This window comes from Scophthalmus maximus, chromosome 10 (assembly GCF_022379125.1).
Source record: "Scophthalmus maximus strain ysfricsl-2021 chromosome 10, ASM2237912v1, whole genome shotgun sequence".
Taxonomy (NCBI): domain Eukaryota; kingdom Metazoa; phylum Chordata; class Actinopteri; order Pleuronectiformes; family Scophthalmidae; genus Scophthalmus; species Scophthalmus maximus.
Window position 1 is genome coordinate 12,121,433 of NC_061524.1, and position 25,868 is coordinate 12,147,300.

General features: G+C 44.7%; 2 protein-coding genes across 2 annotated transcripts in view; both read right to left on the reverse strand.

Moving 5' to 3' along the window:
- Positions 1–8: 8 nt before the first annotated feature.
- LOC118284289 lies at positions 9–6,188 on the reverse strand. The gene is made up of 6 exons (XM_035607066.2): positions 5,927–6,188; positions 5,621–5,804; positions 1,303–4,602; positions 1,039–1,218; positions 777–949; positions 9–689 (listed from the first exon to the last, which is right to left on the reverse strand). The coding sequence occupies exons 1-6, from the start codon at positions 6,118–6,120 to the stop codon at positions 548–550; spliced, it is 4,173 nt and encodes a 1,390-aa protein (XP_035462959.2). The 5' UTR covers positions 6,121–6,188; the 3' UTR covers positions 9–547.
- Positions 6,189–6,593: 405 nt separating this feature from the next.
- itga9 (integrin, alpha 9) overlaps positions 6,594–25,868 on the reverse strand; it is a 46,357-nt gene continuing 27,082 nt past the window's right edge. The window contains exons 16-28 of the mRNA XM_035605148.2: positions 22,599–22,751; positions 21,513–21,589; positions 20,883–21,030; positions 17,079–17,165; positions 16,767–16,846; positions 16,472–16,555; positions 15,963–16,071; positions 15,749–15,856; positions 14,332–14,457; positions 14,010–14,129; positions 13,823–13,918; positions 10,455–10,574; positions 6,594–8,955 (exon numbers count right to left, since the gene is read on the reverse strand). Coding sequence (XP_035461041.1) covers positions 8,857–8,955; positions 10,455–10,574; positions 13,823–13,918; positions 14,010–14,129; positions 14,332–14,457; positions 15,749–15,856; positions 15,963–16,071; positions 16,472–16,555; positions 16,767–16,846; positions 17,079–17,165; positions 20,883–21,030; positions 21,513–21,589; positions 22,599–22,751 — 1,407 coding nt within the window. The 3' untranslated portion in view covers positions 6,594–8,856. The remainder of the gene's footprint in view (positions 8,956–10,454; positions 10,575–13,822; positions 13,919–14,009; positions 14,130–14,331; positions 14,458–15,748; positions 15,857–15,962; positions 16,072–16,471; positions 16,556–16,766; positions 16,847–17,078; positions 17,166–20,882; positions 21,031–21,512; positions 21,590–22,598; positions 22,752–25,868) is intronic.

The window sequence follows — 25,868 nt, forward strand, 5'->3', positions numbered from 1 at the left end:
AACTAATTGATTTATCAAGTAAATAATCGACAGATTAATCGTTTATGAAAATGATCATTAGTTGCAGCCCTACAATATAATAACAAATACTATCTCTTATGCAACATGTTTCCATGTTTTTCACACTGCTGAACTGTATTTGAGCATTGCAATCTGTTTAGTGGACCTCCCATGTCACAAGTCAACAAAAAACAAATCCAATCAGAATAAGTTAAAGGTTGTTCTCGAAACACTCTACCCGTGTCATTTGTAGCCATCTTGTACATTAACTGGTGGGGCAAGACTGGGGGCTACAGGGTGGGACGAGGTCTTCCTCAGACCCAGCTCATCGGTCTCTGGGTTAGAGGTCTGCTGGGCTCGGTGGATCTCCAGATTCCTCTTCCACTGGAAACACAGAGCTGTGGCCTCTGCGCCGTCCGAGTTTGGCTCGGGCTGCTTCAAACCCTGGAATAAGAGTGAAACTGCATACGACTCACGAAACAAGTAACAGGACAACATGTAACAAAATCTGAATCACAGAGAAGAGCTCACAGATTTTAAAGGTTGTTTATGTTGGTGATGTTAAATTTACTGTGATGCAGGCGGTCTCTGCAGCACGGACCCCACGCAGCACCGTCTGGAGGAGGTTCTGTGCGTTCTTCACCAGGATCTCATCAGAGGACTTGGAACCGGGCGTTACAGCGTTAACACTAAATAAACATCGAGATACTTTTTTTTCCCCCATTACCTTGCTTTGCTATTTTCAGTGAGTAATTGTGTGTCTGAAGCTTTCTGACCTGGAGATGATGTTGAGCTGGCTGGTGGTGGTGAGAATCTGCTCAACAATGAGGGACAGCTCAATCGTGCACTGTTTATCTAAGCAGTGGTTGGCGATGACTCTGATGAACTGAGTCAGTGAGTGGCAGTTTGAGATCATGTCTTTGGCTGCAGTGACAAATGCCTCTTTATTCTGAAAAAGAGAAAACGGTTGTGGATTATTGTGCCTGTGAATATCAGGTCAAAGGTAGTTTGGATGATGTAACCTCTGATGGTCCTCACTGGTATTGGGCCTTTCTTCTTCAGGTACTGAGTCATGTAGTACATGGTGTCAGCCATCTTCCTGGTCATCTGGACAATTCTGTTGTCCTTGGGATCCCAGCAGTCACTTTCTTGTTTCAGAAACAGGGAGGTGTAGGTCAGCGAAGAAGCTTCTTTGTATGCACCGGACCTGGCACCATCCTGTCGAGAAAAATAAGGACTTGATTCATTGTGACATAAAGGAATTGCTAATCTGTAAAGTCTTGTCAATCATGAGATACCGACATCTTTTCCCATATTTCCAGGTCCATATCTGGCCACAGCTGCCATGCTCATATTTATCTCTGGAGCATTTGCAATTTCTGTATTGCCTCTCTGCCAGGACGTCGTTGTTGGGTCAGGGTAAACTTCCACTTCTTTGACTTTAGATGGACTTGTAGCCAACACTTCTTTGATATCCTCGGGTGTTCTGCCCTGTAGACCGGTCCTGATGTGCTCTTTAGTCTCTTGGCGAATCCCGTCTTGCCTCCTTACCTCCTCAACCACATAGTGGGCTTTAGCCGACCAGCATTGTATGTGCACATCCAGACTGAGTGTGTCACAGATGTAGTGAGTCTCCACCACGAGCCTTGCCCTGCTGATCACATCCGTAATCTGAAAAGACAAGTGGTCGTTGATTGACCTCAGATTAGAACGGGTGCGTGGGTCATGGATGTAGTTTAGGGAGTCCTCCACTCTTTTGGTCGCAGATTTAACGTTTTCAAAAAGGCTCTTTGCGGCGGTTTCAAATTTCCGTTCTGTATCTTCTGTGTCGTTCTCCCTGAAGTGTTCAGCTGAAAAATAGGCAATGCTGACAATGTTTTGAAGTGCAGTGTCATAACCCTTATTTGCTTTACTTAAATGACCAGAGAGGACTCTAATTTTAATCAAAAGATGTCTCTGAAGGAATTCAGATTTTGCAAGTTGCATCACACTTGGCATTAAGCCGAGCTCCTCAGCCGCTTTAAGGTAGGCGTCAGTCAGTGTTTTTAGTTCATCCTGGTATCCTGTTAACTGCTTTGATTTGTAAGCACTTTTACAATGAAGGCTGGTGATCCTTGCGGCCTCTTGGATCCGAAGCGAGTTCTCAGACAAAGCCGACAGCTGCTTCTGGCGGCTCAGCTGGTTCATTGCTGCGGATGTTCCCAAAATCTTATCCAGAGAATTTAGCAAAATCTGAATAGAGAGACCCCAGAGGATGCAGAGTCCCTCCAGCTGATCGACCTGTCCTTCCGGTGAGTTGGAAAACTCGACCACGTACCTCATGTTGTTCTGGGCTTTGTTGAGCTTGTTGTGTAAAGCGCTGAATGTTTCTTGACCGTCACTTTGTGAGGTTATATCAGACGATGCCAAGAGCTGGACCATGTCGGCACATAGAGGCATCACTTCATTCAGTTGCTGTGCACCAGTAGCTGCCTCTGTTGGACGATTTCCTCGCAGCTCGCTGTAAACAGCTTGATACCAAGTTCCAGCAATTGGCAGCAAAACCTTCCTGATGTTGTTAATAAGGTCAGAAAACTGCGTGCTGTGTTTGTAGATGCTCTCTGTGCTCATCGCTGAGCTCATCGCTGTTTCTTGGGCCGTCTGGACGAGCAGTGGAGTCAGTGATACCAGCTCCGCTCGAAAACCTTCCAGCGTTTGACAATCGACTGCGTCAACAACGGCCAAAGCCTCCTTTGCAGCCTTGGCGTAACAATTTGACAACTCAAAAACACCAGTGCAGGCCTGGTTGAGCACTGTCACATCTTTTTCTTTAGTCACGGTCACAACTTCATACAAGAGAGGCAAAAGGGCAAATTCAAGAGGCGTGTGGATCAGTTTGGGTTCTTTGGAGACAGCTGGGATCTGTAAATCATCAGTGTCATATTTATGAGACAGTTCCGCTTCTATGGTTTCCTCATCTGAGTGCTCCTCCTCATGTTCAGTATGGGAATCCCTCTGCATAACCTCCGAAACAGGAGATTCCGAGCCTTTTCTCATGTGATCCATGTTCAGTTCACAGGTGTCTTTCACTGGTGAACCTAACTGTGAGAGTTCAGGCTGACGTGCCCGCTCCCGCAGCGGGCTCAGGAGAGGTGGATGCTGCTGGCCGTCCAGTCCTTCTCTTAGCACTTTAAAATGCTGAACGACGGTGGAAACATTGTCTGAAAAGCTGGAGTATGCCTCCACATTTAGGCAGGAACCGAACAGCATGTCTCTGACTGACTCGCCCACTTTGGTCTGAGTTGACTGAACCTGTCTCAGCAAGACCAGGAGGCCATTCCTGTAGATGGGATTATCACTTCGGTCCAAATGCCTCTTCACTGAGTGAATCACCAACTTCATGTGACAAATGAGGTGCGTTGCATTTACACTGAACAGTTTGTAGCTCTGCTCTCTGAAGGCTGCGTCACATCCGTGCCGGTCATTGACCATCTCATTAATAGCGATACTGGTGAAGTGCCTCACATCCATTACGTCACTGATAGCATCCTGAAGCTGACCAGTCTCCTCCTCCCATTTTTGACAAACCTCATGAAGCTTTTGAACAGTTTGCATTGAATCATCTGCCAGCTCCAGTGAGAGAGGTGCGATCCGAGCTCTGAGTCGTGTAAGGCATGCTCGTGAGTTCTCCACACTCTCCAAACTCTTCGCATCGACGGCGACAGCTGAGATCAAATTTGCCACTTGTGTTATTCTGTCAGTGGAAGAAATGAAATCCTCAACCAGTGGCTGAATAAAGCTCAGATCAATCTTTGTGGTGGAATCTGCCTCCAGGATCTGTCTCAACACACTCAATAGATCCTCGTGTGTAGAAGACGCTGTGAGGAATGTGTCCAGGACTTGATAGAGAATAGCGGTCATCAGATCTCTGTCGAGCGTTTGCATTTGTTGCACCAACAAAGCTGAGGTGTTCTCAAGGCTCTGGTCGTCAAGATTCTCGGAGGACTTTAAAATCCTTCTTATGACAGACCAGAACTGCAGGATGTGACGACAATGACCGACCACCATTCGCTGAAACCCACTACGAGAAGAGTTTGCCACAACCATACAGTGTAACACAAGATCTCTAACCGTGCTGTCAAAGCCACTGCTTCGGATTGAGGAGGGGGAGGAACTAGTAAGTATTTGCAGCAATCTGGTCCTTCTCCCTGTGTAATATCCAAAAGGACCCAGAGATCCTTTATTGCATTCCCCATTAAGGGTTATGATGATGTCACTCACTGTGCTCTGCACCTTGTCCAGAATGAACCTCTTGGCCGCCCGTGCCTGCTCGTTCGCAGCGTGTTTGATGGTTGTGCACATGGCCGTGTGCAGCATGGACATGCACCTCCTCAGGGTCTCCAGTGAATCGAGAAGCTGTTTCGTTTGTCTGGGATCCTGTAGGGAATTTGCTCTGTCTACGGTCAGACCGTTGAGGAGTAACAGAGCGTCAGAAAACGCCTGGAAAGATCTGAGCAGAGACTTGATGTCTGGGGAAGAGCCAAGCTCGGAGAGGCTCTCCAACACCCGGTCAGCGGCAGCTACGACTCTCCTGACGGTAGCATCGTCGTCCACTAACAGAACCTGAGAGCAGAGAGACAGATAAGCTCACTATGTTACTGCTGCTGGACTGTTTCTTATGCTCTTTTAATCATGCTCCATCTGTCATTGATCGGTCAGGCACTCAGCCACTTTGGGAAATATTTCAACAACTAGGCAGATAGACATTCTAGGTCCCAGGTAAGACTTCTGACCCCCTGACAATACTTCTAAGATCGCCATGAGGGTTTGGACGTTTCTTGAAATGGTTTGACAATGCTGTTGGATGAAGTTTGGTAAAGACATTCATGCCCCCTGAATTTTAGATCAGGTGAAAATTCTAACTAGGCAAATCCTATGACCAGAGATTAAATATGTGTAAAACAGATGACATTCCAATCTGCCTCAGCTCAGCTAGGTTCAGTGCTAATTAGAAAAAGTTAGCACACAGAAAACTAAGATGTAAAACATGGTAAGCATCATAAATGCTAAATCAGCAGGTTTGCATGCTGATTTCAGCATCTATTTCAATGCATTGCCGCGCCTTCGTGCAGCAAGCTGCTGTTTGCAGATAATGTTGGAATGTTGGAACGCCACAAATCACTTCAGAGTGCTGAAACAGATCTAGACGGCATTCAGCAAAACCAAAGAGAAGAAAGAAACATTTGTCACTGACCCCCTCATGATTTTAATAGTGTCAGGAACAAGGTAGACTTGTGACCTGTTTCCAGTTGAGAAGGAATAGCTGATGTATTCCCCCCTTTCATAAATTACGGACAGTCTGTACACAGGCATGACAATATAAGACATCAATCAGTACCTAACATTAGGAAAACGTTTCCATTAAAGGCAAAGGAAAGCAGATGCAGCTGTTGAAGATGAATCTATTGGATCCTGTCAGTGCTACTAACCAGTCACTGTCTGGCGTTGGGGCGAGGCGGCCATTCCTTTCTGACTCTCTGTTTATTTTAAAACGCGTCGTATATATTTTGACATATGGGATATTTGGAAATACATTCGCAGACCCCTTTCAACCGGGTAAAGAAAAAAGGCCACACTGTACTTTGACTACTCCCAGGAAGACGTTTTGTGTCGCAGCGATGAGGTCCTCTCTGTGTTCCGCCACAGTTGGCTGGATGCTGAGCTTCTGGGCCGCCAGGAGCACATGCTGTCCTGACACGGTGACCGACTCCAACAGGGACGACATCTCCATCTGCAAAACCTCCTCCTCTGTCTCACGCATTCGTCTGCAGGTAAAGAGCCAGGTGTTTGTCTGATAACACGCACACATCAGTCATGAAGTTCATTCAATAATGAGATTACATATTGTTGTGTGTGACTTTCACATCCTCTGCACCTGCAACTGTACCTGGAGGCCACTGCTGCCATGTTCTCTGTGGCTTTAGCCACGGCCTGCGCCGCCTCCTCCAGGTGGCGGAACTGCTCCGGCTCCTCTGCGCTGTCGCACAGCAGCACCAAATGGCATAAATGACATGCGATCGGTGCGACCACCCGCTCCACCGCCGCAGTCCTTATCAAGCCATGATCTAGAGGACAGGACATGGTTTGCAGGCCGATTCTCTCAGGTCAAAAAGAATGGGAGCAGCTCCATTTGTTGCCGTGTCCCTGCTGTATTCAGTGCGGCAGTTCACTCAATAATTCATTGAACACTACAGAGGAGCTTGTGCTTGATGACAGTGTGCCATAGCAACAGCTGTCACCTGACCTGAAAGAGGGAGCGAATGCCTTTTCTCCTTGACATGTTGTTCTGCGTGCAAACCTGCAGTGACACAGCTCAAAATCCACTGATATTCAATTTATAATGATATGACGGCGACAAATTCTCCGAGTTGAGAAGTGGGACTTTCAAGAAGTTGAATGAGTTTTCCCACTGCTTTGAAGAAGTAGTTTTTTCTCTGTACATTTACAGCAGAGCAGCCAGCAGAGAGCACCACACACCCTCAGAAAAATAAGCCAACCAACCAACCGACCGACGACCACACTCCACTCCGCAAAGAAACTACAGAGCCAGGAAATTTCACTCTGAAAATTTATCAACAGATAAATATGCAGCTCAAACATGACTTTAAAAACATACAGCACACTATAATGGAAATGATAATCAGTGACAGTAGTATACTCGGAACGAAACCCCAAATAACGGTGGGAACAAACAAACATAACAAACAAAATAAAACCATCACAGTTCAAATTTACCAAAACAAAATGTCAAGTGTCGGTTTCTCTGCACACGGGTGTCGCATCGGTTTGACAGACGCAGAGGGAAGACGTGAGTGTGTACAGTATATGCCATCATGCCAGTGGAATTAAATGGTGAAATAAAGTGTACTGGATCAGTGAAAGTTTCATACAAACACAACATCGAGCAAAGCAATCATAGTGAGCCATAAAGTGACTTAGCACTAAAGTCTTAAAATATAGTTTTAGTTTTTTTGGCATTGCACATTTCAATCTGACTCAGGTCTACTGCACAATTACACAAATGCGAAATGAGACTGTTTCATCTTAACTTACTGATATCTATTTTAATACCTTAAATTTACACCTGATGGTCATTGATAAATTCTTTACAATTTAGGGTCAGGGTGTAGTTAATATTCTTATTCTAATATTCTGGACATTTAATACAATTTTTTTTTAATTCACTGTGTTCTGCAAATGTTTTTTTCCACATTCCAGCCCAGCCTTTAAGAATCATAGAAAATTTGAACACGGATGAGCCGTGGACTTAAGTGGTGGGCAGATTTTCAGGGCGCTGACATTCCTCCATGTTGACTTAAAATGGGCTTTTTCCCAAGAGCCCCAAAGAGCTCGTTTATGCGTAGTGATTGAGTGCAGCACATTCCCACCTATTTTTAGGGCATTACTCATGCCACGGGCCCCTGTAAATGACTGTAGGTGGACTCCCATCACAGACTTTCATCGGGCCGTGGAGAGCAATGTAGCTCATGTTTCACGTTAAAAACCCAAGGCCTAATAATATAATAGTAATATTAAACAGTCAGGTGAAGTCTGGAAAGTTTTTTGTTTTTTTTGAATAAACCACGATCAGGTCTTCTGTCTTGAGATGTAGTGACTCATTTCCTACAGGATCAACTAAGATACCTTCATTTGAACATGGAAACTTTTGAGGCAACAGTTCTTCGTAAAAGCAGCTTCAGATGATTTGCTCTACTCCACTTCAACACTCTCAAAGCATTTTTCAATTCAAAGCAACGCCGAGTGTAAGGGGGTTAAAAATGTAAATCAGTCAAAATCACGTAGGTCACATCCACTTCAACGCCTACAGACAACTTGGTTTAAAAGCACGACCAGAACAAATGGAATGCTTATGGAGAGTCGTGAAGCTTGAAGTGTGAATGGCGTCTTTTTCCGGTTTAATTTACAACCTCTTCTGCATTTCAGGCGTGAATAATGTGGGAAATAAAGCGTTAACATAGAACTCAATAACAACAGAGCACTGTTGATGACCGCATCCTGAACGAGGTCCCGATGACCTCAGAGGGCGCTTCTTCTGGGCCTTCGTACTCATGAGGCAAGTCTGAAATCACTGGCGGAGGACGTCAGGACACAGCGTCAATCGTTGAGTGTGTGGGTGTAAGACATTAGCTCGGGCTGATTGTCTGCGGGAGGCAGGAGCAGTCAGATGCGTAAAAGAGATATCCATAAGCCGGAAACAGAAAAGATACAATCTTTCACTCCAATCATAAACTATACAGGACATATCTTTGGCATGAAAAACTAAAGCTAAGGAGCCAAGGCATTCATTCTTATCAAACATCAGTGCTTTTAGGAAAACATACTGCAAGTATGTTTATAATGGCCTTCATCACCCCAGCTCTCCTCAAAGCCCAGTTTCATACAATATGGCTTAAAGTGTATGTATAAAAATAAATTTGCTATATAACACAGCCCTGAGGGTTTTGTTGTGCACCAGTATTCACGCCGTCGCCACGTCTCCACGCGGTTGCGGGTCTCCGTCAACAGCCACGCTCCGCTGGCGGGGAGTCACCTCCTTAGAGATTAGCTGAATTCTACAGCAAGTGTCCTCTGGTAAGCCACACTGTCACCTCAGAAGCCTGTTCCCTGGACCCCCACCCACAAAAAAAATGATCAAGTCTCCAGAAAATATGGAGAATATTCTTCTCTTCCACATATGGAAGACTGAAGGGGCCTGGTGCCACTGGGGCGGCTGGGCTGCGAGACCCCATGCTATTGGATCCTTCCCGACCCAATCCCTAATCGCATCGGCTCCCGTGGGACCCCCCACTGCAAGGCTCAGTGATTCTTTTCCATCCAGTCCCAGCTTTCATCACTGTCCTTCCTGTTCTTCTCAGCCTCGATGATCTCTCTGTACCGTCGACGGAAGAAACCCATCTGTTCAAGAATGAGAAGAAGTTGTGGTGTTGGTGAGGTGCATCTGTGCTCAGATCTGACCGTGGGGAGTTCATGTTTCACCTCATTAAGCACAGATCACATATATATTTTACATTAGGTTGGTGTTCCTCTCTTGAGACGGTCATTGTATTTTTTAGACAAAACTGATAATGCAAAGAGTCAGTAGCTAAATATTAACTGTACGTACCGAGGCTTCATATTAATCACCTAACACTTTGCGAGAAAACAATTAAGCACATTTGCCCAATTGTCGATTTTGTAATAAAACAACCAGATTTATGGGATCATTATTTTATTCATTAATTATTCAAAAACATATTGTCTGATCCAGGGTATTGTTAGACGTCTCAGCTTTATTGGTATTAGCCTAATACTCCTGTATTGGCTGGGTGATGCTATAAATATCTACTCAGCTTCTTTTTATTGTCAAATCATTTTTTCGTTTTCATTGTGAGGAAACACAAGTAATAACTAAAAGAGCTCACTGATATGGATTCAGTCTTAAGCTAGAACTTGAGTAATATCCTGTTTAGAAATATATGCATGCAGGGTTGAAATTTCTCCCACTGTGCCAAAAATGGAAAAGACCGACTGTAAGCGAGATAGGACATGACTTTAAAACCCGATGGCCTGGCATGATAAATGACAAGCAGTAACGTAAAGCAGTTTGGAGTTAACAGGCTGAACCCTGTAAAAGCACCAGCATGGGAGGGAGCAAATCAAGCGCTCCCCCTGTAGAAATGTGTTGTTTCTATAGGAAAGTAATACTGTGCGTAATTTACATTTTACAGACCTATAACATTTATTTACAAAGTGTCATAAAAAGGTGCTATGAAGATCCTTGGTGTGTGCGCGCGCCGTGTGTGTGTGTGTGTGTGTGTAAACAAAGCAGACACCCTGGGATGCCGCCTCTCTCACTAAGACTCCATTAGTTTATCTGCATTTGGCTACTAAAGTTTATTGATACAGACCTGTACTCTCCTCAGGCATTTCCTGAAAAGAGCAACACAGGACATGTGCTGCTCTTGTAAGTGGGGTTTATTTTGGCAAGGCCCGGGGTTCGGGGGGGAATGTATCCCAGGACCAACATTCCAAGGTTTAGTTGTGGTATTCCCGGTGGAAAGTGAGGCAGCGAAAAAGACAAGACTTTTTTGTGCTTACAGGGCCTCTGGACATCAGTGTAATTGCCATTTCCCCTTTAGATTCTTCTTCCATGTTAGTGGTATGGTGTGAATTAAAGTCTACTCTGTGATTTGTCTTTGTCACAGTTGTTAAAGCCCCGGGGCTCACCTCTTCCCCTGCCTCCAGCTGTCTCTGCAGAACTGAACACTGTGCTGACGTCTGATCGAGTTTGTGACAACTGCATCTTATTTACTGTTGTAGCTTCAGCAAATTCTTACTAGGAAAAAAAAGCAGTGTTGTAAGTTTTGCGACCGAGGTTGGGGGCTGATAAATCTGTGTTGCATATGTTGGATTACCTTCCATAGTAGCACAGCTAACAGCAAAAAGATGAGGATTCCCACCAGCAGACTGATGGCAATGATCCAGCCAACGACGTAACCCCTTGGCTCCTGACTGTGCAGCGCCTCGAACACCAGCTGAAACGCAGCAACCCTTTAGTCGGTGAGTGAGTCACACTCTAATACAACAAACACAAGCAGGGACACACACGCACACACAAGTACACATCGACTTAAGCGCCCCTAATGATGCAATGTAGTGCAATGACAATAACCAGAACACATCTTGTTTCATTTGTTTGATCCAAGAGGAGCTTGAGAACATGTACCCCCCCCCAAAAAAGAAACTACCATACAGCAGGAAGCTGGAAACTAGTGCAATTCATGGCATATAGAACTTATCAGTTAATAATGTAAAGTATCACGTTTCAAAGAAAAACCCATTGAAACACAGATTTTTTATGAATTCTGAGGAAAGTCCATATGCGTTAACACACCCGGGTCGGGACCAGGGAGCAGTGATGACATCGGTTCCACACGCAACACACACTCGGTGCCAATAACTCCTAGTAGCACAAATTGTAAACAGATTTTTTTTTTTATTCACATAATAAGGGATCGTTTTTCCACCACAATAGAGGCATGGCTCTGTGGACGGGTCCGATGGTCCACCACTAAAATATCTCAACAACTACAAAATGGATGCCGTGACATTTTGTGTGGATGCTCGTGGTCTCCAGAGGATGAATCCTGCTGACTTTTTATCTAGGTTATACATTTGAATCTGTCCTGTACTTTGGTTTAGGAAAAATACCAAACAGCAGACATCGGCCTCAGCAGCAGTTTGAGTTCAGAGCTAATCAGCTAATTGATTTAAAGCCAAATAAACAATAATGAGCTTGGTGAGCTGCAAAACATCAGCATGTCAGCTTTTTGTCACTGTGCACATATTAGTATGAAGATGTTAGCATTCAGCTCACAGAGCTGCTGGCTCGGCTGTGGACTCGTAGTCTGGATATTTTATTACATCCAACTTTTTCCACCGGTATCAATAACAGCATAGAACTAGTCAATGAACTTGACCATCAGTGTTTCATGATGTACAGCCAAGTATTCACATGAAGAGTTCAAAATAATATATCATCCACTCCCTTTCTTCACTTTGGATATGCTTTATAAATGATTCGCCGAAGCCCAGAACGAGAATGCTACTGAGGGTTATCTCGTCCACTCGGGGAGGCTGGGCAACTTTTAAAAAAATAGCCCTATTCCACAATAAATAAGAACAGCTTCGGCTGTTTCCCACGATGACAAGAGTCGACGCTGACCTGCTGGTTAATCCATCACGGACAGATCACATGATAGTGTACTGCTCAGCTGCAATGGAGCAAAGTAGTGTGCAGTGACAAAATGTAATTACACAAACACAATTATTTTTAAAACACTTTCTGGCACCACTGCTTTGACTTTTAATTTTTCTTTTTTTTTTCATTATCACCATTATGTTTTTGTGTGAGGCAGTAAAATCGCATGTTGGATTTGTTCCAAAACATTAGCAAAGTTCCTTGCTATTTTGATATTTGTGTGCCTATTTGCAAAACAATTACTCTGATAACATTATTTGATCTGATCAAATTGACAGTGATTAGATGTGAGTGAAATATTAAGTTACTCAGCACCACAGCTTAGCCTTCTTAAATGTCAGCAAGACGGGAAGCTCCACATCCACTTGGGTCATGAGATAGTTGTGTTTATTTTAAACAAAGGCGAATAATATGTATTTTCCGAAAAAATGTCACACAGTCCTGAATACTTTGTTACTGGAAAACAGTAGTGGGACACTTTCAGTAGAGAGCAAGTAACTTCACTGCTTCTGTGACCATGTGCACCATGTGCATTGCTGCATGGGCTTTGAACACAGATGTGGCATCAAACACCAACTGCGAGCCAGGACAAAACCAAGTGGACAAGTGAAAATGAATCTCTCTGTTGAATAGCTTCCCACATTAACACCTCCCCCCTTAGGCCGAGCTCTGGAATCTAAATGTTGCTACGCATGCCAAAGGGCTTGCGTGTCCAAAAGGACAAGAAAGCTCGACTGGTCGTTGCTCTTTGACTCTGACTTTCCCCATTTCACTTGGGAAATCGGTGGATTCTTGGAACGTGTGGTTGAATGTGACGTTCAGTTTTGCAACTTGCACGCTCGCAGCAAAAAACATATGGATTTAAATGGGTTTGTTTACGTGTCACGGGTGATAAGGAGCGAGCCAGCGTGTTATTCTGCCTACAGCCGGTAGGGCTTGCTGTGAGCGACACGGCCAGGGACCACAAATCAAACTTTGCAGTGTGTTTTCTAGCCAGCAGGGATCCTGGGGGAAAAGGTAACTGTGTTTACTGAGATAATCACTGGAATGAGCACATTCACTGTGCGCTGAAAGATCGGCATGGCTCGGACATATTCACGGTAGGTCAGAATTTTCCGAGCATGTCTGGGGCTCGGGGTCAGCAGGGCCGTGGCCCGGTCGGCACCCTAATCACTTACGGGATCCCACCGAGAGCGTGCTGGGTGCTCGGTACAGTCGTCACATCTGATCTGGTGGGCCGTTCAATCACTCAGCAGACAACAGTGGGGGCAGGCTCTGTCCTTGAGCACAGCTGAGGACCCCTGCATGTACCACCATACATTATACCCACCCCAGCTCCCAGCTGTTCCCCGGACTCACATCCTTCATTAATGACCACGGTGAAGCACGTCAGCGGCTCGAGGAATGTCTAACCACAGCATGATAGACGGAATAAAAATAAATAAGAGTTAACACGCTTATTGATGTATTTTTGTAGTGAGTAGTCTGTCCCTGGGCTCATGCCTCTGTCCCTGCCACAGTGCCATTGGGCAAGACACAGCAGCCTCACCAGGTGCAGCGGTTCTGCTCAGTGACTTGACCTGTGACTCTTGGCAAGGAAACAATAAGTCAAAGTGATCGATTTAGACTGAAGTTTAAAGGTTCAGTTCACTCAAAAAAGACAAACATGATTACTCACTTAGCTTCAGTGGATTTAATTTAGGTCTTATTTGGGTCTAGATTTGAGATGAGCAGTGGACAGTTTTAATGGAACACTAATCTATTAAAGAACCAGTTACAACGCAGCCTTTCAGGTGGATCTTTCAGAGTAACAGCAGCAGCAAAGGGTGGAATTTAACTGTAGTTTAGAGCAACACAACCCAAATTCCTATCAGAGCAATGCTGTCACATTGTCATCTTATAAACTTGACATGGCAAACATGTTAGAAAACATATTTTACATACAGTCATTCTTTGGATGCTATAATTAGTATTAGTCGTATTGTCAGTGTTGGTAGATGCATTAACTGACGATATACTCACAGAAATGTCCTCTGGCAGGCCTTTTGGCACCTCCACTGTCCTGTCGTTCACTTGCACACTGCCCCTCGTCACAAACTGGATCACGGAGGAACTATCCTGTGGGTTGAGAGAAGTCACATCACTGTAGCTCTTATAGTCACAACACCCTGCAACTACATTCATCAATCTTGTGACATGCGGTTCTTACCCTCTTAAGAATTTCAGTGTTCAGCAGCAGTTTTACATCAATGCTCAAAGCTTCTTCTTTTAACTGTGGACCCAGGCTGCAGGAGATTGTCATACACGCTCTTCCAGGCCGGTCACAGTCCTTTTAAAAAAAGACAGAAGAAGACGATGAGGGAGAAAGATAGAGAGATAGTGTGGGAGAGCAGGAGAAAGTGTGTGGGAGAGAGAAGGATGTGTGATAAACAGATGTTGTACTGCCCAAAAAAAAGAAGAGGAATTCTTCAGGGGTGACCGTCCGTGACCTCTGAGATGTCAAAGTGCAAAAGCGAGTGCTGCATTTTTACCAAGACTTTGCGTCCTGATTTGGTGAAGAAGGCAAATATGGAGTGGAAGATGCTCTCTCGGTCCTGGGGGATGGTGCAGGGCGTTGGGTTCCTGTGAGGGGTGCAGTTTCCTCGACCGTCGGCCACCTGAAACAGGGCAGTGGTTGTGTTTAATGGGTAAAATCACAACGAATATGAAGGCAGAGTTGAGTTAAAGCAGGATGTGTGGCATGAATGCATAGGACAGTAGGACTTTTGTCTTTTGTTTATATCGCAGAGATCAGCTTGGATTTGAGTTTGACAGTAAAAATGTGGACACAAGCACATTTGTCGCCTAAACTGGCCCAATCCCGCTATTGTTATGAGCCTCCAGAGATCACAGGAAGTTCTCCTCAACAAGAGGCCAGTACCCCTCCCAGACAGATTTCCCATATGGAGTGATTTAGAGGTGTCGGCTTTACTGCCCAACCCCCAGGGAACACTTCCCCTTTCCCCTCTTCTCAGTCCGAGCGAAAGCTCTGGAGGTGGAAATCTCCTCTGGCCTTCCTCATTGTCTGCTCCGCTACCACCCAGAACGCTTCAGCTTAAATTGCCACACTTTCTCATGTCCTGCTCTCTGCTGCCATTGTTGGTGTGAAGAGTCACGGGCTGCACTGACTTTGACCTGGTGAAACCCCCCACAAGAACAGTAAATAACGAGGAATAAGGGATTTTCAGCAGAAAAACTAGACCTCACGGAGCAACGGTGAGGAACTTGTATATCATGTCTGAACAAATGGAGGTCTGTATAGGATGTAAGAATATCTGGCTATAAAATACTAGTGTGCGACTGTCCGAGTGTACGGGCTTGACGTAGTGTTAACAGTGTTTATGATGTGTGGTTCAAGGCTGGGGATGGTACGGGGCAGTAGCCAGCTCTGCAGGTGTCCCATTCCCATTTTCGTGCAAGCTGTCTGATCCCCTGGAAGTGATTCCAGATGGGCTCGAGGAGGGTGGGATACAGTCTACCCCGTCCTCCCATTCACAGCAAATACAATTAACAGCTTGAGCTCCCCCATGATCTACCTATATGAAAGGGGGCGCAATGCAAAGGGTTAAAAAAACATCTAAACCCAGTGGGAGTATTGCGTTTCTTTATCTAAATGCAAAATGTTGTGAAACAAAATGGTTGCCAAGCTTCAGTAGCAAAGTCAACACTTTCACTTGGAGTTTCACTGGCCCACTGTTGCCTCACATTAAGCAAATTGCCCACGCCATGAAAAAAAAGAGTTTAGCAGTTTTCTACGGATACAGGCAGCTGTGCCACGAATGGAAACAAGACCAACAGGCATGGACTTGAATAAAAAAAAAAAAAAAGTGGCCGCCTGCAGGTGAATAAACTAATAAATAAGGATTTGGGCTAAATAAATAATGTAGATAGACTGCTGTTGGCATCCACCTGTGTTTCAATGATGTGGAACATGTCAGCTCCGCTGCCAGCCAGCCGGTTGGGTATCCTGATGTCCACAGTGGAGCCAGGCAGCCTGCTGGGCCCCTTGTTTATGGCCTGGAACCACATCACACGGAGACAGGGAAAGGAAAAGAGAAGTGAATTTATATATAAGGGACCGTCAAAAATTCTGAAAATCCCATATGCTCTGTGATAGCAGTACCTGGAAAGTGAGATTAAGAGGCTGAAAGTTGCACTCCATGTCCTCCAGCTGGACGAAGCGCGAGGCGTCGATGGAGTTCCCGTACACGAAGGAGCTTGGTGTCACCACGCTGCAGACGACAGGAGTGAGATACAAGATGATACATTAACATCAAAAAATATTTTAAATTTAAAAAAGCTTATTAAAAAACCTTCAGTCATGTTATTAGCTGGACCGTGCATTTTCCCTAAGGGGTTGAGATATGAGTCAGATGTGTCCAGCTTTGCTCTAAAGCCTCCCCTCACAATAAAGACACACACTGCGGCCTTATCAGATGTCAGTTCTGGCGGATTTGGGCTGTTTTACATCTTTCTCCCGTCTCTATGAAGCTGAGCTATAATAAAAGCGTACAGAGATAAGGCTTTTCAAGTTGACGGGCTCCATCCTGACACAAGCCCTCCCTCTCACCTCGAGAGCCAGCAGATGGCCGACCGGTTCAAGTGTCCACTGGAAAACATTTTTGTTCTTACCCAGTAATAGTTGTGTCGGTCTCATGAACCAGGGGGATGGACAGATCCAAACTGTTGTCGGAGAGTTTGTGCTCAGGATTGGCACTACAAAAAACAAGCAACAACAAAGTGATTCTTTTTTTTTTTGTAAACCAATTCAAGTGCAGGATTACATTTTACAAACAAAAGAAACTTATTTAATCTATGGGACATAAGGGTGGGCACATTTACGGGAATAAATCAGCATTTTAATTCAAAGGAAACCCTAATCATAGGGGAAAACAATGTTAGGTATGAACTCAAATATGCCTCTTACCTTTTTGCTTGGACTAAGAACTGCAGTGTGTCATTCTCCCCAGAGAGCTTACTTGTGTCAAAAATCACTGCAAAATGATACTGAAGAGAAAAAGACAGAATTAATCAGAGGTTATTCACAGTCACTCTCAACCATGAAACTGTTTTCCATGTCTTCGCTGCAGTTTTTCTTATGCAAAAAGTGCCATCACCAGGTGGCACAAGGACAACATTGCATTGTGCTTTACTGGGATCACAACCTCACAAAGTGGTGAGCCTACTGCATGCAGTTTAGTCATTGTGAATTAAGTTCCAAGTCGTTTGGAGCTACTACCTTGGTCTGTGCTCTCATGAAGGGAAATCCCACGCTGCATTTGAGGAAGTCCAAATCAACAAGTTCACAGGAAATACCCTTCTCTTCCTGCAAAGAGGACAGATAGACATGATGGTAAGAAGGGAGTGATAAAGACAGACAGACGGACTGGAGACAGCGTGGGTGACACTCGTGGAGACAGAAGACATACAGAGGAAGACGCAGTAGACAAGACGCAGACCGGGAACGGGGAACAATCAGTTCTGATAAGTTTCTCGAGTCTTAACTTCTACTGCAGCTTTCAAAACATGAACACAGACACACACCTGCCACCGTTTACAGCATAAGCCAAGTTTATTGTTAGATACAGACTTTTATATGTAAAAGAATAGGTTCTCAAATCTAGTTGAAGTTCCAAATGAGGTTAAATGAAGAATGTACAAAGCAGTGATGGCGCACACACACACACATCATGGCGGGTGGGTAATTGGCCGGCCTCCAGGCTGTGTGTTTGGACGATTGTCTAAACAATATGGAGCTTCACCGGCTGCGCTGTGTAAACACCCGGGCCTTGACCCTTTGAGGAGAAGGAATTCTTTTGGCGAGCGTGCACCGGGAGTCTGTCAGCTGAGCCCGTGTGCTGGGAGCGGGAAAGAGGGCAGCGATACTTCACGACTTTGACGAGACAGAGTGCTTCTGGAAGATTCAGCAGGCGGGCTGAAGGTCAGTCGTACGACATATCTGCGTGCTCGTTCTGCAGCCCGGTGTGAGCCCGCGCTTATAACACCTTCCCAAATGTGGGAAATGAAGAGGTGTGAAGCTTGTCTGTGCTGAGAAGGTACACATCCATCCGCATTGTCATCTACACTCCCCCTTTCCCCGTATTCAGCAGATTCCAGGTGTCAGCTCATGGTGTGACCATGCTCTCAATCTTCATTAAGTCATATTGAATAGGCAAGTTTGCATGGAGACTGGAGCGAGCCCCTCCGGCTGTGGGGGGCGAGGGGGTTGACGTGACTGCTCACAACTGGCAATGATGGAATTTCCTGTATTCCTCCGTGCTGCTGTGCAAACAGCGCCTGTCGCATGGGGCAGGGCAGGATCGGGGAAGACAGCCTGTTTACCCATCACCCACCTGGCAGCTCTTGAGAGAGAACAGAGCACTCAAGACATGTAGTGTCTCGGGCCCCCGAATGACAAAGTCTGTTTGTTCAGCACCTCTTCACTTTCTTCCTCGTGCTAACTCTCTCTCTCTCTCTCTCTCTCTCTCTATCTATCTATCTATCTATCTATCTCTATCTCTCTATCTATCAGGAACAAATACATGCTGCGATTTTCAGAAATGGCAGGACCATTAAATAACACCGCGGCTGTTTATCCTGCTCCACTGTTGGCCTAAGCCTCCACTGGAGCAGTCCGTCAGTGTCTGTGACGATTCACAGGAGGCCTTCTGCATGTTCTGCTCCGTCCCATAGACTGTAAATAAAGACCCTAATCTTTATTTACAGTCTATGCTCCGTCCACTTTGCGCATTTGACATTGGTATTTCAAAATTTGGCTTTACTTTGGTCTACCTTTTACAAATCATAGTCTCCCCTCTACTTTTTAACTCTCTATACAGGTATATTTCTCAGCTGCATTCCCCATTTCTGGGCTTTTTTCCACAATGCTCAATTGTTCCAACTGATAAATCACCATAAGACAGCGGCAGAATAAATATTCAGACCTTTATCTCAAGTACAAGCAGTAATACCACACCATAATAATATTTGTTTAAAGGTCAATATTCTGAGTTCAAAATTGAACTTAAGCAAACATAAGCACTATCTAAATATAATCCTTGAGTTGAGTTGAGGATTCTGAGGCAATTATAATTAAAAACTACTATAATCAGTTACTTAAGCTTTAGATTTCCATGTGTGTAGAGTTTTGACTGCTGAAAAACCCTCACAAATATCATGAAATTGATTTCAAATATCACAGAGCACAACTGCCGCATTAACGTGTGAGCAGTATTTTCTTACTGTAGATGGTTGAGGTGAAGCTAACTCTTCACACATTGCGTTTGTGTGTTTTAGTCTAACAAATCATGATTTAGTAGCATGCATATTTTGTGTGTAAAAGGTAAATGTGGCGAGGTAAAAAGTCAACGATCTCCCACTGAATAGAATAAACCTCTGCCAGAAATACAATGGTACAAACATCTGCCGCAGCTCGGCCCTTAAAACAACAGACTACTCAAATATTTCAGTGATAAAAAATGAAAACACAGAAGCTGGCGCAGCCGTCTCTGGGTCCCAGGAGAGCAGAGGCAGAGGCAGAGGCCACGCTCCTGAAACCAATTCACCTCCACGGCTCCCTGACAGCTTGTGTTGCAAGAACAACAGAGGGTGAACACACCCCAGTCTTAAACACGAGAGGAGTGCAAGCCTACGCTTCGCTCACTGGCGAAAAAGCCATGGGGGAGTATTGAGAGCCGACCCTAACTTTCTTATCACATCCTCAGGCTTCTCCTGCACTGATTAGAAATGTCTAAAACGTGCACGGCAGTAAATCTGCTCAGTGGCCTCTTTGTCATCTCTTCAACTCTCTCTCTTCCTGTCCCCTTTGTGCACCGGGCCGCCCCAACTTATCAGTTTCCAGAACAAAATGAGCCTCTGTGGCGGCTGGAAACCCGACACTTAATGCCAGGGTGGTTAATCAGATTAACTATGAAACTGAAGCGCTGTTATTGTAATATTTGCCTGAAGCATGTATTCTATATAAATTCAATTTCAGCTTTGTTGGGGGGTATTAAATCATGTCACGGGGTTGGTGCTTTACAGAGATCGTTCTATCCATCACTGGGGAAGAAAAACCCAGCTGAGGGATAAACATGAGGTCCATTATGAGGGGGAAGAGCTCTCCTGATGGATGTTGTCCCCTCCAGCATCTGAAAAGCCAACTGAACCGGCGCAGGGTTCCGCCTGACGTGGCGTCTCTCTCTCTCTCTCTCAGCTGTGAGCGGACCTGCCGTCCTTCTTTGCAACAAGTGAGCAAACAGACGTGGGCAGAGGCAGAGGTGGAAATCCATCCGCATACAGCGTGGTCGCACGGAAAATCTATTAGTTTTAATGTGGGATGGTGGGGGGCGATATTTCTTTAACAGAATGTTGAAATTGTGTTCTTTTTAGAGGGCAAAGTGTGACGAGCAGGTCAGATCAATACCTCTATTTGTTGTCTTTTGCAAACCTGTAGAGACCCCATTCAATATGCCTGTGAGCTTTTTTTCACACGAATAAGGCAATTTGAACAGTGCATAAACAAAGCTTGATGTAATATGACTTTTGTGATTTGTTCTCATGCACACGGCTCATATGTTACAGACATGGTGCGTCTGTCTTGTATGATTCAGGAAGCATATGACAGGTCGGCCAGAGGAGCAGCGTTCTGAGATGGGACAGCTGCTGCTGCTGCTGCCCCCCCCCCCCCCCCCTCTGCTCCTCACCCTTTCATCTACAGGCCTGTACCTTTATGGCCTTTATGGCTCCGGTAAAGCTTTAAGCACCACAGCCTTCTCCCATGATCTGTCCTTTTGGACGCTTCACTGTTTAGACTGCGCTCCCGACATATAATCAGTCTTTTTTTAAATAAACTATCTCTGAAAAGAAATGTACATCTCAGTGGAAAACTAATGATATTCAGCTGATATGTATGTGTGAATTTTGGTTACGTGTTTCATTTCATTTTCACACAAAAAAACAAAAGACAGCCAATCAGGTTTCGGATATAAACCATGAACCCAAGATAAAATAAACAACAGATTCTTCAAGAGCCACGACAGACCTTCTGCCAAAAGTTGATGTAGAAAACCTCTCTGGAGAAGTTGAAGTAGATGTTGGTGTCGTATGCGTCGTCTCCGGCATTTGAGATGGTCAAGTTCAGAGAGACGTTCCTCACTCCTCCGAGGGCCAAATGGGGCTTGCTGTGCAACCTGTTGGGGACATAAAGTAAACAACGTGTTTCAGAGTGTAAAGAAACTTCTTATAAACAGATGTGGGACGTTCAAGGAGAACGTTAAGCAACGATTTACATTAGCAAGAGATCTAAGTTTGTTTAATTTTGAAATCATCGTAGTAAAATGTAAATAAATAAAGACGAGTGCCCTTAAAATAGAGTATTGGCGTGTTTCAGAAAAACAGAGGACATCGGTTTCAAAATGACAACTCATTACCATGACAGACGTAAACCTTTACTAAATGCACAGGGAGCAGATGATACACAATAAAAAGAAAGGGAACTCCCTAACGATGGAAAAACATATGGATATCTTCCAAGCGTGTGTCATGCTTCCACTACCCACACCCACATGGCCTATGACGTCAGCCTGCTTCCCCAGTATACTGGAAGAAAAGACAAAGGCAGAGAATGAATCTAAACTGTGAAGTCGAAGGTTGTTGGTTTGTTTTTTTTTACCCAGAGAGCAACAGCTTCCCGTGGAGCCTCAGGTCTGCAGCGCAGTCGTCTGACAGGCAGTTCTTCTCAAACCAAGTCTGAAGAGGAAACAGCAAAGTACACAGTTGATATGACCTCATGCTGCCTGCGCACTCAACACACCGACGCCACGCTCAGACTAGGGGGCAGTGTTGTTTTGTCGAAGGAGCCATCCAGAACCTTTTTATCCAAGAAGAGGCCTTAAATCTTTTTTTTTCTCTCTGTCTGATCTCTCTTTTAATTGGTCAGAGGGTGGTCTTTGGTTTGAGGCTTAATCCTGAGAGGAAACCCAAGTCAAGCGTTAAAGTTCGATGAGTTTCAGATAAATGGATTGTGTAGATGCTGAAAGACGCAAATCCCTCAGTAGTGCAGACAGTGGGGAAACACATGTGGGGCAGGTTAGAGGTGGTTGCAAAGAAAATAAATGAATCAGCCTTTTTGGATTCCACTCAAGAAAAGCCAACACAGACAATAATAAGCTTGTAACTAACACCAAATCATTATAACCTCAATTTGAGCTATTTCCTTCATTCCTTCTGCGGTCCTGATGTCAGGTGTGGGGAGAACTTCACTTACAGTCGAATCAGCCGAGGATATAAACTACATCAGAGTCTCCACTGATAGAAAATAACTGTGATCCTCTTAATACAAGAGGAAAATTCACATAAAACAAACACTGGTTCAACTTGTATGAACTAAATCTTTATGAAAATGCAGGATGATAGGGCATCTGAGTAAACGGGCTTCGGTTCTTGAGCAATCATGATCTTGTGACACTACATTTTGACCTAAGAGAAAGAAATCCTATCTGATGCCCATTTCCCTTGCATAGAACAATAAATTATCAACATAGTATCGGGGGATATAGAGTTTACTTTACTCACGAATCCAAATATGAAGATCAAAATATATTTTTCAAGGTTAATTTTGAAATATCACTCATATCTATGTGCTTTCTTAAACCACCTGCTTTGGCGTGGATGAAAATGAGAAGCCCTGAAACCTTCAGTTGCCACATTCGGAGGGATTTTACTGTGTATATTTATGTGATACAGATCTGTATTTTACCTCATTCCTCGCTGCGATCTTGTTTCCTTTCCTCCATCGCAGCACTGGAGTGAGCGCGGGCAGGTCTTGCTCCTGGTGTCCGGTCAGCACATGCTTCCCCAGGCTGTACGCCACCTCGAACGTGATGGCTGTGAACACGTCCTTCACGTCTTTCTACGGGGAACATGAACCAAAAAAAAAAGGGTTTTGCAAAAAAATTGTCCCACCATGGACGCAGAACTATTTAAACTAATCTCAACCTCAAAGCAATAACTTGTAACAGCCTGGATGATTATAGCAATTTAACATCTTTCTCCAATTGACGCCGGGCGCAGAGACCGATTGCACAGCAGATTATGGGGAGATCATACAGTCTGGATATGATGTTATCGCTATAGTGGCTGAGCCAAAGATCCACATGGTTGATTGCAGATGTAAGTGTACGATAAACCACAAAATCATCTCAACTGGTTTTAATGGATGTGTGATACAACTCTCTCATCAATTACTATTTATTTTTTGTCATTTTGCTGAAAGTAGTAATAACCGGGGCCACCACTGAAAGGTCTCAGCAAGGCGAACACATGGACCTTTTCAAAGAAAAAAGAAAAAACTCTGCTGGCACTGCCTCTGAGAGCTATCTTTGCATTTCTGGCGGCTCCATCTTAGACCACAGAAGAAGTGTTTGATTTGGCATCCGGCTTGGAAACAATGCAGGCAAAACGAAAAAACCGAGCTAAACGTGATCAAATCCCATATCTTCATTAGACGACGGCGCTGAAATAAAGACATGGGAAGAGCAGATACTAATGTTGCCCTTTCGACTCTTTTCTATTCCACAGCTGCACTCAGCTCTTTGGAGGCTGCTTGGTGGGTCTGAGTGATTGATGCCTAAAAGCGGCAGCCCACACAGGCAACCTGTGCCCGACTGATGTCAACCAACATGGAGCCCAACCCACAATGAAAACACACAGGGCTTCCCTGTGCTTTCTGGTGGCCACTCGTCCTTTTGCCCTTTCTCTCTTTTGTCCATTATCAGTGTTTTTTCCACCCATCCTCTTTCCTCAGGCAGGGCCAGTCTGGGCTTTGAACACATCAGGCAACAGCCGTGGGGAACGCACCCAACTCATCAACTGTGAGAGAGCTACAGCAGGAAAGAGCGGCTGTTAGTGCAGGACATGAGCGGACAAAAACAGAAGATTTGGGGCTCGTTTGGGAAATGGTGCTGCACACAGATAAAAAACATGGGGTTGCTGATAACATCAGAGAGTTTTTAGTGATTTTCTGACATTATCTGTTTGTCTATATAATATTGGCTGCTGAAAATAGGCCTGCAAATCACATTGTCGTTATCAACTAATCTGTGATTTTCTTGATTAATCAATTAATTCATTCATTTATAAAAATTCCCAGAGCCCAACTTGATTTGTGCAGCCATCAGTTCAAACCACCTAAAGACATTCACCTTTGTATCATTGAGAGAAAAAGAGCAAGAATTAATATTTGACAATTTTATCAGTGTTTTAAATTCTATTTTGAGTCCAAAGCCAGTGGGGCTGAACTCCGAGCACAGCGGTATTTTGACCCTTATGTTAACATCATGATGTTAACATATTCCCAATGACAGCACTGACATGCTGATGCTGAGCAGGTATCATCAACACCAGCTGACTCACTTCCCTCACCGCTTCAAGCTAAACGTTGTCGTACTCCAGTGAGTTTTTAACTCTATTTATGCTTTCACATATAGGGCTGATAGTTACGCTGTTTCAGACACAAACTGAAGCCCAGACATTTTCCTGAAATTTTCCAGAGGGGCTGTACTTGAGAACGCAAGTGCCGCCACTGCATGTTATTGCTCGGGACATTTCCCAGAACTTGTCTTGCCAGCCCCCATGTAAATTTCTCGAAATATTCAGAGTGAGCCCATGTGAGAATACAGCAGGAAAATCTCCAGAAATGTTCCTGCTCTTGTGAACGCGTCTGACTAAAAAACTTCATATGTGAACGACAAACTCCGGTAAATGTCCAGGCATTTTCACAGTTCACTTCTGAAAACAGCTCTAGTTAGTTGAAGCCGAGTGGACGGGAGGAGGCTAAAAGCCTTTTGCCAGTGGAGGTTTACCAGTGTAAACTAAAAAAAACACAGTGCTTGGATGTTCATGTTGGGCCAGCACTGCCCATTAAAAAAGAGTAGTGGTCAAATAAGGCTCGGTAACACAGATCCTAAAAAGACATTGACCCCACATCCACCCCTGGAGTGCAATTCATGCCTCATTGGACTTACAGAGGTGGTGTTGTTCTAGTGGTGTGTCGGCTCAGCTGGGAGGTAACATGACACATGGTGGCAGTCAGTGTTGGACAGGCGGTGGTATACAATGTGAGGCACTGGCAAAGTGCTCAGCCTCAGTAGCCATTAAAGCAGAATGCTTGAAATGGCCCCTGTCCTCTGGCCTCTGAGTGAACCGACCCCCTGGGAGTTCGCTGCTCGGGTCTCCGGCCCCAAACTCCCACCGCTTATCTCACTGCCTCACAAGCCACAGGGGAACCGGAGGGCATGACGACTCGCGATGAAATCTCATGCTTTAAGAGTCACTTTTATGGACAAGCAAATGGGCCCAATCTTTCCATTAAACTAGTTGGACATGGAGGGTTTTCCACACTATGTATCAGAGCATTTATTATTATGCAGATTCAGGGGGATTTTCTTGTTGAAGCACCAAGCATACAGATTGCAAACCAACTGGAGAGCTCCCAAGACTCACGGAAAGCTTACACTTGAAGTGTCAGCGGCCGTTCAGTAACACTTGGCCTCAGTTTTTATTATCTTCAGATCGATGCTGCCAATTGCCCCGCCCGCATTTATGCCCTGGTCCGCTCATATACTCCCTCCTGATCCTGCTTTTATTTAGTTTATATATAGAACAGAGGGATTCCTGAGCTCCAGCTGAGAGGGACAGACACCGGCTAGTGTTTACTGCCTGCTACCCATAATTTTATGGAAAGAAACCCAACAACTGCTACTTACATGACGGTAAGTTCTCAAGAGAAAACTTGTCAAGGGTCATTCTCTACTCAAAGGCTGGGTTAATAGACATTCAGACATGAAGGCTGGAGGGTGTGTGTCCAGATCACAGAGGCCAAAGCTGGGATTCATGCTATTTTAAAGACCATGACAATGGGAGTGGACATATGGAACAGCAGGTTTATAGTATATGATGTGTGAAAAAAATAAAGACATTCTTCCTCTCAAATAAAAGTTAACTCATGAGCGATAAAACTGTTTCTGCT